Source organism: Pelophylax lessonae, assembly GCF_965119305.1.
Source record: "Pelophylax lessonae genome assembly, chromosome: 2".
In the NCBI taxonomy this organism is placed as follows: Eukaryota; Metazoa; Chordata; class Amphibia; order Anura; family Ranidae; genus Pelophylax; species Pelophylax lessonae.
The window spans coordinates 539619428-539637740 of NC_138769.1; the positions used below are offsets into that span (position 1 = coordinate 539619428).

At 42.5% G+C, this 18313-nt stretch overlaps 1 protein-coding gene across 1 annotated transcript in view; it reads right to left on the minus strand.

The window, feature by feature from the left end:
• Positions 1-18313, minus strand: part of VWA8 (von Willebrand factor A domain containing 8) — a 668510-nt gene that overhangs the window by 144170 nt on the left and 506027 nt on the right. The window contains exons 37-38 of the mRNA XM_082247613.1: positions 12591-12672; positions 8649-8853 (exon numbers count right to left, since the gene is read on the minus strand). Coding sequence (XP_082103739.1) covers positions 8649-8853; positions 12591-12672 — 287 coding nt within the window. The remainder of the gene's footprint in view (positions 1-8648; positions 8854-12590; positions 12673-18313) is intronic.

The following is an 18313-nucleotide window of genomic DNA, read 5'->3' on the forward strand; positions in this document are numbered from 1 at the left end:
AAAGTGGTTAATGGAATAGGTCTGAGATACAGTCTGTCTGATCCATCTGGAGATGGTAGCCAAAGGAGAGACCAGCTCTTTTCTTGGTCCTTCCGTAACCACAAAAAGTGAGTCTGATCCCTGAAAGAACTCAGTAGCTGCCAGATACACCCAAATCGCACGAACCACATCCAAGGTATGCAAAGCAAATTCCTTGGAATGAGCCGGCTTGGGACACAAGGAAGGCAACACGATGTCCTCATTCAAATGGAAGTCAGAGACAACTTTGGGCAGGAATGATGGACAGGGACAAAGAACCATGTTATCCCTTGGACCACCAAATAGGGACTGTGACAGGATAATGCAGCGAATTCCGATATCATGAATGTCGAGGTAATAGTCACCAAGAATGTCACCTTCTGGGATAAAGTAGACAAGGGATTCCCCCGAATATTCTCAAATGGAGGTTTCTGGAGAACCGAAAGCATTACATTTAAATCCCATGGCGTCAAAAGAGACCATACAGGTGGAGCTAAATGTCGAATCCCCTTAATGAAGGTACAAATTAAAGAGTGCGTGTTTAGGGGTCACTGAAAGAAGATTGCCAAGGCAGACACCTGGCCCTTGATGGTACTCAAGGCCAACTTCTGAACAAAGCGCCGTTGAAGAAGGGTTAAGATCCAAGCCACAGAAAAGGATTGAGGATGAGTGCCAATTTACTCACACCAAGAAATGTACGCTTTCCATGTATGATGGTACATCTTGCTGGAAGACGACTTCCTTGCCTTCACCATAGTAGGGATCACTGATCCAGACAAACCTCTATACCTCAGTACCTGGCTTACAATAGCAAAGCCATTAAAACCAGCGACTGTGAAGCAGGATGGTAGATTAGCCCTTAGGACAACTAGTCTTCTCTGACAGGAAGCCCCCAAGGGATGTTTACGGCCACCAGGATGAATGAAAGATCTTCTTTCTTGATTCGTCACAGGAACTGCAGAAAAAGCCAGAGCCGAGGATGATACTGGCCTTATTGTGGCCCTTGGGTGCCTGCAGTGTTTGTCAGAAGAACCCATGATCTCGCCACTAACTTCGGTATCCTCCTGTGGAGCCGAACCTGCTAAAGGAGCTGCACATAGGGTTGTGCAAACATAACTTTCTTGAAGGTGGATACCACCAGATTCAGAACTTGTATGCAAAATGGGAGAGAGAACTATCTGTGTGACAGCAGCCAATGAATCACGGCCTTGGGTTCCTGAAATTTGTCCAGAGGAAGGACCACCCTGGTCAGAATTAAAATCAGACCTAGGTAATTGAATCCCCTGGAACTTAGGTAGTTCAGACATTACCTGAACCTTTGCAGGAATGAAATTCGCACAAGGAGACTCAGAACCTAAAAAACCTGCAAAGAACAAACTTTCTGGATACCCCCAAAAGAAACATTTCGCAGATCTCCTTGACGCTCACAAAAGAAGTCCCTGGGACCGGAAACCAGCGAACATATCCCCCCACCCCAATAATTAGTGAGGGCACACCTTCATGCTGAAGGGGTCTTGTCTGCGGGTTCAGAGAAGCTAGCTCTAGGCTTAACAGACAAAGGTTGCTTGGAACCTCCCGGGGAAGATTTTAAAGATCTATTTCACTTATTCTCAGTCCCAGAAAAAATGGACTGAAAAGGAGGGCCCCCATCTGCGATGAGGCACCTTCCCTTTCATTTGCTGCTGCGACCATGGTGGAATCACCATTACTATCGGATAGATCTAGGAGATATTAAGTCTCCCTGGATGGGCCGCCTCCATGGCGGCATCAGGCTCAGAATCAAACATGCAACCATGGGAAGCTGAGGTTCAGAGGGACCTGCCACCTCCATGAGGGGGTCAGTGGGGTAGATGTGACCCTGAGGCTCATAAGGAAAGAAAGACCTTGCAGAACAAAAACAATATTTTTGCACCACTAAAAGATTCCCTCAAGAATCAGGGTACCTATTAGCAGAGAGAGAGATAACAGCGACCCCCAAGTAAAGGTTGGGACACCAGTTAGGGGACTCTGCTGTGCACTCTGCACCAGTCTCTGCACTGGGACCCCACTGCACTATACCCACACTGCAAACAGTAAGGCATGCACCTAGGGGTCTCCTACACTGGGACCCCTCTAGACCATCAGGGCAGGACACATACTATTCCAGGACCCTTAAAGAGTGGGGATAGCGGGGGAGATCCCAGGGGTATCCACTGCATTCTCTGCCCTGGGACCCCCACCAGACTCCAGGTCCAGACAAAGGGGAAAGGGAGTGGGGAAAGCCCAGCTCACTGAGGGATAGGAGGAGAGAACTTGCACCGTCCCTGGAGGTTACCCGCGTCCACCCCAAAAACCGCCAAAAGGGGAGAGGGGGGACTGTACCTACTGTTCCATGGTGCAGTTAAAACTCCAGACAGAATCCTCGCCACCGAAGTAGGGGAGCTGTCAGCCAAGGAACTGCTGCAACTCAGACCCAAGCCAGTCGTATGCGACCCTGCAACACATTTAACTTGCGGCCAGCCTCTGTCCGTGAGGCTATGTTGCAGCCGACCTAGCACATAACTGTGGTCTACACGCGCTCACTGGCTGGGCTGGGGGGACCACTGGATCTAGATTATCCAGCCCATTGCCCAGCTCGGCCGTTGATTGTAGATCTCCCGAGAGAAAAAACAAAAAAGATGTAAGGAAGGAGAAAAAAATTGCTAGGACCAGAGATCCCAGTCGGGGGCCTAGGTCCTTATTCCTGACTAGACAGATTAAAACGAATTACCTAGAGCAGAGAGGGGGTTTATATACCAAGCTGAGGGCGGCCCATGGGTGTAGCCTGGTGTTTTTTGTTCCGCCTAGTCCTACTCCTGGAGGAGGCAATATAACCCAGTAGTTATGATTTATGGAGTTCTGTGTCCATCGATGAATGAAAGAGAAAACTGTACTTTTATATAAAGTACGCCATTGCTTTTTTTTCTAGATCCTCTGGCTGAAAGAGACCAGCAATCCCCCTACACACATCTGTACTTACCTCAATATCATCAACACATCCTCTTCAGTTCTTCATCACATGCTATGGTAATTAACGTGTTAGACAATAGTAACTTTTTTTTTCTTCTGGGAAGGCCCCATTAAAAAGTTTTCTATGGGGCCCTGTAATTTCTAGTTACACCCCTGTTTTTAACTATGTAATATAAATTAGTTCAGGATTTTGAAAAGGTTATATTCTGAGAATTTTAGTTAATTATGCTGTGATAATTTAATTGACTAAACTTTGTCACAAGCCTCCCAGTTGTTCCTACTTAAGGAAATTCCAAAAACATGGGCTGTTGAGTGTACTTGAAGATTAGAATCAAGAACACCAAAGACAAGCTCTTGTCAACCTCATACTAATGAGAAGTATATCATGCAGCAGGTGTTCAGAGACACAGGTGTGTAAAATGCTTAGAGACTGATGCTTACATTATAAAAGGGAGCTTAAAGTCACAAATGAATGAACCAGAAATGTAAACTTTATTAACTCTATAAAAATATTTCTTGTGCTGCAAACATATATGTTATATCGATTTTCAAAAAAAAACGTGGGGTTACAATTTGAACAAAATCTGCTAAAACTTTGAACCTAACACAAAACTCACCTAACCTCTTACCTCATACCCAATATTAAACCAAACCCTGAAGCAGAATAATTACCTTATCCCGCACGACAGAAACTGGGCCGAAAGGTAGCAGCCAAAATGTGAAAGCCAAGAACTATTCATCCAGTGTGTTACTGATTAAAACATTTGTCTCCTAACAAGCAGCGTCTTAGAAGGCTTCATAAGGATACTTCAAAAACTTGGTTACCCTGGGGACTGACGTAATAGTCTTCCACCAATGGCAATGGACTTTATAAGGGTCCTTTCACACGAGCGATCGGATCAGATCCGCATGTCAGTTTTTTAGGCGGATCTGATCGGACCCACCCTTGCATCCCTATGGGGCAGCGGATGTCAGCGGAGACATGTCCGCTGACAGCCGCTGCCATCCGCATCCGATCCTGTCCGTGAAATCCGGACGGATGGAAACCCTATTTTCCATCCGTCCAGGGGATCGGATTGGATGGGATCAGATGCGAGCGGACAGGCGGTCCGCTCTCATACGATTCCCCCATAGAGAGCAGCGGGGCTCTGACACCTCCTTCTCTGCACACAGAGCGGAGAGGGAGCTGTCACCTGCCTGCTCAGGGGGATCTGTGTATTGCTCCCCAGCTGAGCAGCACGGATCCGCCTACAGAGACGGATCATGTGAAAGAAGCCTTAAGGCATTTGGACATTCATGCATAAACAAAAGTCTTCAGAGTTTAAACTTGTATAGTATGCTATGCCAAGGATATAGACCTTATGGTTAAACTGCAAATTCTACATTGCGTCATGCACTCTTCACACCACACCAAGAACCCAATACATACATCACTATGTACCCTGATAAACACTGTACCAAGAAATCTGACACAGCAACATGCACCCCAGAACTCACAGTATCATGCACCTCAACACATGCACCACCCCAGACAGTTCCAATATTTGGTTCAGCAGGCTGCAGGGACATTGTCAGCTCAGGAGCATTTGCTTTTCTTGAACTCCTCGCAGACTTGGATCTTTCCCCACTTTCACCACATCACGTTCCTCTATACCTCACTCTATCTTCCAGCAGTGCCATGTACTGGAACTCTACCGCTGGCAATGCAGATATACTGTATATTAGGATATATATGATTTATGGGAAAAAGTATCCAAATGGATTAATAGGAGGCCTTGTTAAACCTAAACCAGAGGGATGTCCTAGCTCCCAATTAATATTTGCAACTTTTTTGTTAACAGCTGGTAAGCAAACCTTAGCAAAAGCATTGAAATAGGCTACCCTAAAAGTAAAATACGTTAAGTAGAAAATGTCTTGGTACATGATAAATGAGAAACTTTTTGTGATACTACCCAACTCTGTGCCTAAACTAAAGGGTCTGGATGTCATGGATAATGTATTCAGAGATGTATAGTAACTAAGTAGAACTACTTCACTACTGTACTTAAGTACCGAAAGGCGGTATCTGTACTTTCCTAGAGTAGAATTTTTTTCTCCTACTTCCACTTTTACTTCACTACCTTTTTTCAATGTTTTCAATACTTCTACTCCGATATTTTTTTTTGTGCTGCATAATTACTTGTTACAATTATAAAAATTACCACTGCCAGAACAGTAGATGGCAGGTTTCATGAAGCTCAAAAAAATGTGTATAATGTCATGTGTACTTTTGACTTCTTTCTTTAATAACTTTAATAACTTTAACTTTAATAAACTTTTGACTTCTTTCTTTAATAACTACATAACACAGTACTTGTACTTTTACTTTCAGTACTTGAGTAGCAAATTATTTTTAAAAACTACTGGTACTTTTACTTTCAGTACTTGAGTAGCAACATTTTTAAAAAAACTACTTGCAATACTTAAGTACAAAAAATGTTGAATACTTTAGTACTTCTCATAGGCGTGCGCAGCCTATTGCATTAGGGTGTGCACCCCAAAGCTCAAACACACATGCGTGTATATATATATATATATATATAGAGCAGTGATGGCGAACCTTGGCATGAGACGGTCAGAGACTGCAGACATGATACAGGAGATGGTCAGAGACTGCAGACATGATACAGGAGATGGTCGGAGACTGCAGATATGATACAGGAGATGGTCAGAGACTGCGGACATGATACAGGAGATGGTCGGAGACTGCAGACATGATACAGGAGATGGTCAGAGACTGCAGACATGATACAGGAGATGGTCGGAGACTGCAGACATGATACAGGAGATGGTCAGAGACTGAGGACATGATAGAAGAGCACTAGGGGGGCCGGAGAGCACAGGGGAAGCAGAGAGCACTGGAGGAGGTGAAGGGCATGGTGGGGGGGGGACAGGAGAGAATTAAGAGGGGGTTTGGAAAGCATTGTAGGGGGGTTGGAAGGCGCAGGGGGTGGAGAGGACTGGGGGGGCGAGCAGGGAAAAACAGGGGGGTGAAGAGCACTGGGGGGGACAGGGAGAATAGGGGGAGGGAGATGAAAAGGGAGCTGAAGAGCATGGGGGGGCTAAAGAACAGGGGGGTCTAGTGCGCTGGGGGGTTAAGATCACTGGGGGGTCAGCAAAGGAAGTTGTATATGAGGGGGATGGGGCAGCTGCATATAGAGGAATTGATCTTTCCCTATTCTTCCTGCAGGAGGGAGAGGAGGACAATCAGTTATTCAGCAGCTGCAGGAAGGATAGGGAAGGATGAATTCCTCTATATGCAGCTTCCCCATCCCCCTCCAATCCAGCACAGAGCACACACCCTTGAGCAATGGGCACTCACCTTCTTCCCGCCGAGGCCCCGCCCCTTCTTCCCGCCGAGGCTCCGCCCCATTTCTTCCCGTCGAGGCTCCGCCCCCTTTCTTCCCGTCGAGGCTCCGCCCCCCGCTTGCAGCACGGATTGAAGGAGCTGCCACTGCAGCTGCCTTCACACTGCCATACAGGATCTCTCAGAGGACGCTGGCTGATACCCCTAGTGTGCCCCCCCCCCATTGGCACCCCACTGTGTGTGTGACTCTGTCCTGTAGTATCTGCTTGCGGTGATGTCGGGGGTGGGCGGGATCGAGCAACTGTCAAACACCACCCAATGATTGGGCTGCTTAAGAAAGGGGCGGAGCCACATAAATGAAGCATCCGCCCAGACCCCATCCCATTGGCTGGTGTTTGATAGCTGTTCGGTCCCGCCCATCCCCGACATCACCCCTGAGTTCTGACAGCTGGTCTTTCCCCTGCAAGCATTAACATTACCTGACAGTGTCACACACACTGAACGGCTCTGGTAAGCCGCACTATCTGCTGGAGCCAACAGCACAGCCGCCTCTCCACCGAGTATCTCACTCCCCTCAGTGCCAAAGATGGAGATCTCGGGAGACAGCAGGCCCTACACTAACAGACACAGGGTGATTAGGGTGTGCCCAGGCACACCCGGCACACCCCGTGCGCATGCCTATGGTACTTCTACTCAAGTCACTTTTTGATCAAGCACTTCCACTTCTACTCAAGTCACTTTTTGATCGAGCACTTTGAGTGTTTCGAGTACTCTATACAACTCTGAATGTATTACATGCTTTCAAACGTTGACCAAATATTGCTAGACCACATCACCCTGGATTTACCCTTTCCCCATTTCCTACCTATCCCTCTCCTTCCCCTCCTTTCTAACTTGTTTTTCTCCCATTTTTAACCTTTCTCTTTCTGCACATTGATCCTTCTTCTATTCTCTCCCTTTTTTGTTACTTATCTCTCTCTTGTTCTATGTTGGCACTTGTGACCTTATCTAACAGGCCAATGGCCCCATAACCCACAGGTTCATTACCCCATGTAAACAGGCATTTACTAAATTTCAGTGTACATTTATTATTGTTTAAGCATTTTTTCACTGTTTGCTATGTCCATCATTGGAGGATATATAACCTGTGTACTAAAATGCCTTATTAAAATGTAGAGAAACTCAATAAAAATCTACTTTAACAAAAAGGTAGCAAGTTCTTATGGGAGCCACTAAACCGATTGGGTTAACAAGTAGACTTTGTAATGGTAAGACTGGTGTGCACATGGTCCTGGGATGTTTAGATGGCTCATATTTAGGGTTGCCACCTTATCCCTTTAAACCCAAACACATATTAATTACACAGGTTCTGAGCCTAATTTAATGCAGATAAGGCACCAAGTGAGTTTAATTACCACCGTATTCAGCCACAGAACCTGTGTAATTAATGTGTGTTTAGTTTTTAGGGGATGAGGTGGCAACCCTAATCTATCAATGTATCCTGACGACTTTGAGAAAAGAGGTGGTAGTCTGTTATGTTGAAGTTCTATATCTATGTTCTCTCTGGAGACCTGCATAACCCAAGACAACAAGCTGAAACTGCGGTCTGACACATGGAGCAAAGAACTGTGAGACCTTGCTCGTTAAGCTGTTAGGAAAGATGCAAGTAAAAATAAGTGTAGCAAATTCTGTGGGCATCTTTTGCTAATATTTAAAAAGAGAAATAAGTAATCAAAATATGGACTGCAAATATTGTGTTAGACTAGGATTCCCTATCATTATGAGTTTAATTCAATGTAAAAATTACCTTTGATTACAGGAACCATTCAGTATTGAGAAATTATAGCTTTAACCACTAGATGGTGGTAACGCTGCTGACATAAAATAACTCTCCTAAATATTTGCTACCTTGGGAAGTTTATCTATCATATTAATCCCATTGCCCACTGTTACTTGCATATATATGCATAATCCTACCTGAGACACTTTACTGGTATCTCTGTTTTGCCATTTCTATTTTTGTGAAGGGAACATAAAACAGAAATTATGAGAGAAAGTTCTTAACAGCCGCAATACGTAAAATGCAACTGCTAACAGTATATATGTAGCATGAACATTTTAAATCATTTTTTTTTATCCTCTCTCATAAATTGTAGTTTATTGTTCTGAATTAGTTTGTTGAAATAAAAAAAGTAAAATAACTGAGAAAATGTGATTTAAAACAAAGGAAAATCAGAATTTCATACTTACTAAAAGATACTTCAAACAGTTCTGCAAAAATAACATGATATTTTACCTGAACAGGTCGCCCATCATCTTGTCCAATCATATTTCTCCATTCAAGCAAAGAACGCTGAATACTTTCAAGTCCGGTCTCCCATAGCCTAACACTTCCTCCCATATCTACTGTGACAATTCCGCTGTATCCGTGCGCAGCCAGCAGAATATCTGTGTCTGATATTTTAGACAGCCAAGATGTGTATGGAGATACTGATACAGCTCTGAAACACACAAGTTTGGAGATTTTCATACCAGTACATGAAGAAAAAGAAATCAGATCATGACTTAACATAATTATAAGAGAAAAATTGTCAAATTATTTTCAAAACAACAATACAAAGCCAGCCAATAAAATGACTGTAAACCTCAATGTGAACATACAGGGCAGAAATGAAAGTAAATCTATAAGGAGGTACTGGATTCTGATTAAAACTTTGTAAAGTATATACAGCACCTAGAATAAAGATTGAATACTTCAAAACGATTGTATCAGTTTACTGAATTAGTGGTGTAGACTACATTTGCAACAATATATTTATCAGTGAGCCCTGCTTTACATTGTTGCAACTTGAGAGTTCAAAGTCACATGACAAGTCACGCCCTATTAACATCAATGGAACTGTTCTAAAGTCGTTCCGACTTACAAACTGCTTTGGTGTGACTTCAACATGACCTGCATTGACTTCTGTTAAAGAAGCTGTATGCAAGCTGCGATGAAGTAGCGCAGGGATGTCGGATTAAAAGTCACGTGACTTTGAAGCTGCAGCAGTGTGAACAAGGGCTAAGGCAAATAACAGAGCAGACATTTGATGGCTTTTTGATTGCGGTTATGGGATTGGCATTGGGTTCTTTCTGGCTAAATTCATACTCTTGCAATTTCCCTGCAGCCCTGTTTGTGCGGGCACAGCAGCCCATTCATTTGAATTAGCTGCTGTACTTAAGGAAAAAGCAGGGAAAGAGTCCATGCACCTTTTCCAAAATCACAGCTACAGGGAAACTGCATAGTTCCATGCAGTTTCCAGCACAGGAACACAGTGTTTTTGCTGCAAGTTTGGGAAAATGTGCGATATACGTGCAGTCCTGCACTCACAAAGCTGCAAGTGCTCCTATAATATACAAAAAAGTGCATCTTTTTTGCAGGCACACAATGGTGCCATTAATTGTTAATGGCACCCCAAAGCACCTTGCTTTTGAGCATACCAAAACACATGGTAACCATGTGTTTTGGTGTGATAAAAGAAAAAAAAAAGGTCATACACTTTTTGTGCGATTTTTGCATGTAGGGCAGGCAATTAAAATGAATAGGTTGCACTGAACAGAACATGCAAAATCAGGCGCGCACTGTTGCATAGGTTTGAACAGAGCCTTAGGTCTTATCTCACAACTCTGTTACTTAGATGCCACTAAATGACTTAAAAAATATTAAATTGAAGCTTTTTAATAATATTTATACCCAATAGACCCCTAAGCCCCGGAAGATTTTACCCCCTTCCTGACCAGGGCCTATTTTGCGATTCGGCACTGCGTGACTTTAACGGACAATTGCGCGGTCGTGCGACGCTGTACCCAAACGAAATTGATGTCCTTTTTTTCCCACAAACAGAGCTTTCTTTTGGTGGTATTTGATCACCTGTGCGATTTTTTGATCATGCGCTATAAACAAAAAAAGAGCGTCAATTTTCCAAAAATAACAATATTTTCCACATTTTTTTATATGAAATTCCCCAAAAAAAATATAAAAATCAAAATTTTTTCACATTTTCGGCCAATTTGTTTTATGCTACATATGTTTGGTAAAAAAAATTGCAAAAAGCATATTTTGATTGGTTTGCGCAAACGTTATTGCGTTTTCTAACAAAGGGAAAGATTTTTGTCATTTTTGTTGTTTTTTTTTAACGCGTAATGGCGGCGATCTGTGATTTATTTTGCGGGACTGCGACATTGCGGCGGACAGATCGGACCCTTGACTGACATTTTTGACACTTTTGGGGTTACCAGTGACATTTCTACAGTAATCAGTGCTATACATATGCACTGTTACTGTAAAATTACACTGGCAGTGAAGGGGTTAACTTTTTTGAGAGGGAGGGGTTATGTGTGTCCCTAGGGGCGTGATTCTAACTGTGATTGGCTGTGGCTTGAGGTGTAGGAACAGTGATCAACGGTCCTACATAGTAGAACCGTATGATCACTGTTTCTACACAGGGGAGAATGACATGCGGCTTGTTTACATCAGCCGCCTGCCTTTCCCCTCTGCACCGACGATCGCCGAGTGACCGGCGGACATCAGGTCCGCCGGTCACACGCACGGGGGGTACGTGACTGCGCGGTAGCGCCTCCGGGGGGCGCACGCTCGCTCCCTAGACCCTCACAGGCTAGCGACGTAGTACTACGTCGCTCTGCCTGTGAGGGGCTGACTGCCGACGTAAATAGTCGTGCGGCAGTCGGCAAGTGGTTAATGTAAAAATCCTGATAATAAAGAAAAAAAAGTTTCAATATACTGGAAGATAAATGCACAGATATTTGTTGATTTACTGTGAAAATATTTTAATGGAAACCCCTTAGTTGCAAAGTAAACTCTATATCTATCTTTTGAAAGGTAACTATTTTTTAACCCTTTCTGAATGCATGGCCCATGAGGATGTTTTTGTCTAATTGACTTGTCATATGAGAGAGATGTGAGCAAGTGCATGCAACTCCCACTATCTATTATGACATGTAAGCTGACACAGAATGAGATCTGACAAGAAAGCAATGGCTTCAGGGTGGGAACTGGAAGAAGCACATATATAGGAGACTGTCTCATACACTTGTCTTAGTCAGGGTTACACTTGTCTCAGTCAGGGGAGGGATGTGTTCTCAAAAAGATTTAGGTCATTCCAAGAAAAATCAAATAATCAAAAGAGGAAAATAAGTAAGAGATTGTTATGTGAAAAGAAAGCAGATCAGGCCCGTGTTTATCTGTGTGCTTTAAAGGTCAATCAATAATGAAGATTTTAGCGGCACTATAACAATTATCTGTGCAGCTCAGTTCATAACCATTTTACACCTTGAGACTTCAAACTAATGGACTCGCAGCTCAGTTTCACCCTATTGATAATGATATTATAAGGCAGAGTGCCAATGTAAATGTGGCAAACTATTTTTACCTTTACAGGTGTATCTCCAAAAATTTGAATATCATTAAAAAGGTAATTTATTTCAGTTATTCAATTCAACAAGTCAAACTCACATATTTTATATAGATGGCATTACACACAGAGTGATATATTTCAAGCATATCTTTCTTTTAATTTTGATGATTATGACTTACAGCTAGTGAAAACACAAAATTTATCTCATAAAATTTTAATTATTTGAAAAAGTTCAATATTGTAGACTCATGGTGTCACACTCTACTCAAAACACCTGTAATGGTTTCCTGTACCTTTAAATTGTCTCTCAGTTCAGTAGGCTACACACACAGTCATGGATAAGACTGCTGACTTGACAGTTGTCCAGAAGACAGTCACTGACACCCTCCACAAGGAGGGTTCAAAAAGTCATTGCTAAAGAATTTGTCTGTTCACTGAGTGCTGTATCTAAGCATTTTAATAGAAAGCTGTTTAACGAAGTAGCTCTAAGGCTCGGTTCACACTCCTGCAACCTAGGAACTGACCACGCAATTGTCAGTTAAAGCCGCACAGTGCCGAATCACAAAAAGTGGCCCAGACGTAAGACAGCAAAATCCTCCGGTGGTAAAGTGGCTAAAGTTAAAAGCAACCAAACTGATTCTATCCAGTCTCTGCCAATAACGACAAGTGGAATCAGACTGGTTTGGTTATTAGAGACACACTTTTCTTTGCTTCAGTCGTTATAAACTAACCATACAAGCCAATCCCACACAATCCCTTCTTTGCATTTTTCCAGCCTAGTTCTCCTTGCCAGCACTACAGACCTCAATGTAGACTAATCTTACCTGGGAACTGGAATATACTTCAGTTTCTTCGAATTAAGGTCGGTAACTTCTAAAAATGCAGTGGAATTGGGGGGAACTGTATCTAATAGTAGAAAAGAAAGAGCACAAATTAAAATAGTCACTATATCAACAAGACTGTAAATAATTATTTTGAAATATTTCCTCTAGAGAATTGAAACCATTTTTACAGTTAAATCTCTGTGGAAAATAAGTTATGAATGCTTTGTTGACATGTTTCATTTGTCACTTCAGTAGAAATGTTGCATCTTATTGTGAAATGAAGGGATTTGTCTATTAATGTAATTTCCATGAAGTGCAATGGGAAGCTTGCATGACACAAACTGTGAAGCCTAAGTACACTGTATATAATTGCTGACATTCTTTCACACCAGCTGACATACACAGATTTATTTATAGATTTAAAGGTTGTATCTACTTTTTCTACAACCCCTTACATCAAGGAGAAAGGAAAACATAGATGACAGAGAAAGCTTTTACAAAAACAGACGACAGTAAAAAGTTCAGATTTAGCTTACATCTAAATTCTAGCTCCTAAACAAAGTTTAGAATTCAGTGCTCAAAGGTTATTAGGTTTTATGTAGCATACAAGACTTTGAAAATAAAATGTTTTAACAGTGCTGAGTACCGGTTCACATTAGTGCGATCACAGAGATAGATCGCATGTAATTTGAAGCGCACTGCTCCTAAATTACATGCGATCATTGTGCGGTGCAAATTTCAGCCATACAGTTTGTATGGCTGAATTCACACCGCAATCCCACTAAACACGCACCTGACCCTTTTTTTAATCCGCAGCAGAATCGGATCGCATGGTGGTTCACTCTAGTGCGATCTGATTCTGTGCAAACTTGCAAAACGCACTGCGATATGCGATCTCAACTGGGGGTGTTGTTAACTCTTAATTGACACCCCCTGCGTATCGCATATGGCAGTGTGAACTGCCAGGGGTGCGGATACGATGCGGCAACATGCTGTATATTTGCAGTGTTCCCGCATCGCACAAATGTTAACCCGGGACTGAAACACAATGTTTTTGCTCATAGTATAAATATCTTTATTAAACACTCCTGTCTGTATCAGAAATATAATTGCATACAGTTTAAATTCCAAAAAAATAAAATAAAACTTGGCAAAAAAACAAAAAAAAAAACACATTTACCTGCAAAGAAAGAATTGAATACTCACCTCTCCTGTTCGTTGAAACAAAATAGCCTCTTTTGTATGGAAGGCATTTAAACATATCCTACCTTTTTGGTGTAATTACACTAAATCCAATTTCATGCAAAGCCAACTGATGACTACACATTTTCATCCAGCTTTTTATTGCAAAAATGGCCAAACAAATGAATGATGTAAAAATAATGTTAGGTTGTCTTTACTTTTTCCATTATTTTTGCAATTGAAACCTAGCTGAAAGTGGTCACATTTGCCTGAAAAGTGGCAAAATGGTGGCCAGGATTCTTGTCCTAAACCTGAGTGGGGGGATTGTCTCCCAGCCTTGACACAAAGGTAACAGGATGACCTAGGCCTCTCCTGAATATAGTTGCCACTGGCTTATTCCTAAATAGAATTCACTAATGGGCAGGAGACACAGCACAACTGTTGCTGGGCTGAAAAGCTCAGCATGGTCTGTGATAACTGTATATACTGTAGATATCCTTATTTTATGCTAGCAAAACAATTCATTTGTAAAATACAAATTAATAATCCCATCACAACATGAATGAGTGTAAACAAAGTGCAGGTTTTATTCAAACTTGACTTCTTCAGTAAAAATATAGGGGCCTCAGAAATATTAACTTCTAATTAATCTAGAGTGGGAAAATGCTTGAATGATCACTTGTTTCTCATGTCTCCTTGTAAATTCCTTGAGCAGAACTTTTTGAAATGCTAATACTTCTTTATGCCATAGCAACATAATGCAAGACACATTGCTAACACGTGTTACATAGTTAGTATGGTCGAAAAAGGACTCAAGTCCATCTAGTTCAACTAATAAAAAGGGGAAAAAAACCCTTGAAAAGGAATTATACAATCTCATATACACAATCCTGTACCCACAGTTAAATCAGAGGAAGGCAAAAACTCCCAACAAAGCATGAACCAATTTGTTCTAGCAGGGGAAAAAAATTCCTTCTCGATTCCCTGGATCAACATTACCTATAACTGTTAGTACCGAGTTATAATATGTACATTTAGGAAAGAATCCAGCACTTTTTTTAAGTGCCGGTTCACACTTCTGCGGATGCGCTGATCGCATGTAATTCGGAGCGCACTGATCCTTCATTACATGCGATCTCCTGTGCAGATGCGAATTCAGCCATACACTTTGTATGGCTGAATTCGCACTGCATCCGCACCAAAGACGCACAGGAGGCATTTTTTGAGCCGCCTCAGAATCGGATCGCACAATGGTTCACACTTGTGCGATCCGATTCTGTGCGAACTGTCAGATCGCACTGCGATATGCGATCAAACTGGGGGTGTCGTTAACATTTAATTGACACCCCCTGCGTATCGCATATGGCAGTGTGAACTGCCAGATGTGCGGATGCGATGCGGGAACAGGCTGCAAATTCGCAGCCTTCCCGCATCGCACAAGTGTGAACCGAGCCTAAAGCAATCTACTGAGCTGGCCAGAAGCAGCTCTTGAGGGAATCTATTCCACATTTTCACAGCTCTTACTGTGAAGATACCTTTCCATATTTTGAGATTAAATCTCTTTTCCTCTAGATGTAAAGTGTGCCCCATTGTCCTACGATGACCTTAAAGTGAATAACTCAACACCAAGTTCACTTTATGGACCACTTATGTATTTCTACATGTTGATCATATCCCCCTTAATCTCCTCTTCTCAAGAGAGAATAAATTAAGTTCCTCAAATATTTTCTCATAGCTGAGCTCCTCCATGCCTTTTATCAGTTTGGTTGCCCTTCTCTGCACTTTCTCCAGTTCCCCGATAACCATTTTGTAAACTGGTGCCCAAAACTGAATTTCATACTCCAGATGAGGCCTTACTAATGATTTGTACACGGGCAAATTATATCTCTCTTTCTGGAGTCTTTACCTATCTTAATATGAGGAAGGACTTTGCTTGCTTTGGAAACCCCACCGTGACATTGCATGCTATTATTAAACTTATGATCTACCAGAACACCCAGATCCTTCTCCAACATTGATACCCCCAGTTGCACTCCCCCTGGTACAGTGGGTACGGAAAGTATTCAGACCCCCTTAAATTTTTCACTCTTTGTTATATTGCAGCCATTTGCTAAAATCATTTAAGTTCATTCTTCTTCCTCATGAATGTACACATAGCACCCCATACTGACAGAAAAACACAGAATTGTTGACATTGTTGCAGATTTATTAAAAAAGAAAAACTGAAATATCACATGGTCCTAAGTATTCAGACCCTTTGCTCAGTATTTAGTAGAAGCCTACTTTTGATCTAATACAGCCAGGAGTCTTTTTGGGAAAGATGCAACAAGTCTTTCACACCTGGATTTGGGGATCCTCTGCCACTCTTCCTTGCAGATCCTCTCCAGTTCTGTCAGGTTGGATGGTAAACGTTGGTGGACAGCCATTTTTAGGTCTCTCCAGAGATGCTCAATTGGGTTTAAGTCAGGGCTCTGGCTGGGCCATTCAAGAACAGTCACGGAGTTGTTGTGAAGCCACTCCTTCATTATTTTAGCTGTGTGCTTAGGGTCATTGTCTTGTTGGAAGGTAAACCTTCGGCCCAGTCTGAGGTCCAGAGCACTCTGGAGAAGGTTTTTGTCCAGGATATCCCTGTACTTGGCCGCATTCATCTTTCCCTCGATTGCAACCAGTCGTCCTGTCCCTGCAGCTGAAAAACACCCCCACAGCATGATGCTGCCACCACCATGCTTCACTGTTGGGACTGTATTGGACAGGTGATGAGCAGTGCCTGGTTTTCTCCACACATACCGCTTAGAATTAAGGCAAAAAAGTTCTATTTTGGTCTCATCAGACCAGAGAATCTTATTTCTCACCATCTTGGAGTCCTTCAGGTGTTTTTTAGCAAACTCCATGAGGGCTTTCATGTGTCTTACACTGAGGAGAGGCTTCCGTCGGGCCACTCTGCCATAAAGCCCCGACTGGTGGAGGGCTGCAGTGATGGTTGACTTTCTACAACTTTCTCCCATCTCCTGACTGTATCTCTGGAGCTCAGCCACAGTGATCTTTGGGTTCTTCTTTACCTCTCTCACCAAGGCTCTTCTCCCCCGATAGCTCAGTTTGGCCGGACGGCCAGCTCTAGGAAGGGTTCTGGTCGTCCCAAACGTCTTCCATTTGAGGATTATGGAGGCCACTGTGCTCTTAGGAACCTTAAGTGCAGCAGAAATCTTTTTGTAACCTTGGCCAGATCTGTGCCTTGCCACAATTCTGTCTCTGAGCTCTTCAGGCAGTTCCTTTGACCTCATGATTCTCATTTGCTCTGACATGCATTGTGATCTGGAAGGTCTTATATAGACAGGTGTGTGGCTTTCCTAATCAGGTCCAATCAGTATAATCAAACACAGCTGGACTCAAATGAAGGTGTAGAACCATCTCAAGGATGATCAGAAGAAATGGAAAGCACCTGAGTTAAATATATGAGTGTCACAGCAAAGGGTCTGAATACTTAGGACCATGTGATATTTCAGTTTTTCTTTTTTAATAAATCTGCAACAATGTCAACAATTCTGTGTTTTTCTGTCAGTATGGGGTGCTATGTGTACATTCATGAGGAAGAAGAATGAACTTAAATGATTTTAGCAAATGGCTGCAATATAACTAAGAGTGAAAAATTTAAGGGGGTCTGAATACTTTCCGTACCCACTGTATGTACAGTGAGGGAAAAACATATTTGATCCCCTGCTGATTTTGTAGGTTTGCCCACTGACAAATAAATGATCATTCTATAATTTTAATGGTAGGTTTATTTTAACAGTAAGAGACAGAACAACAAAAAAAAAATCCAGAAAAAGACATTTAAAAAAAGTTATAAATTGATTTGCATTTTAATGAGTGAAAAAAGTATTTGAACCCTTTGCAAAATATGACTTAGTATTTGAAGTCAAGCACAGAGGTCAGACGTTTCTTGAAGTTGACCACCAGGTTTGCACACAGCTCAAGATGGGTTTTGTCCCACTCCTCTATGCAGATCCTCTCCAAGTCATTAGGGTTTCGAGGCTGATGTCTGGTAACTCGTACCTTCAACTCCCTCCACATATTTCCTTTGGGATTAAGGTCTGAAGACTGGCTAGGCCACTTCCAGAACCTTAATGTGTTTCTTCTTGAGCCACTCCTTTGTTGCCTTGGCCGTGTTTGTTGGGTCATTGTCATGCTGGAATACCCATCCACAACCCATTTTATTGAACTGGCTGAGGGAAGGAGGTTCTCACCCCGGTTGACATAGCCCCGTATATAGTCCCTTTGATGCAGGGAAGTTGTCCTCTCCCCTTAGCAGAAAAAAACCCCCAAAGCATAATCCCATCTCCATGTTTTATGGTGGGGATGGTGTTCTTGGGTTCATAGATGGCATTCCTCCTTCTCCAAATACAGTGAGTTGAGTTGATGCCAAAGAGCTCAATTTTGGTCTCAACTGACCACAACACCTTCACCCAGTTCTCCTCTGAATCATTGAGATGTTCATTAGCTGTCAGGATCTTTGTCATTACGTGGGTCACCTGCTGTTAGCA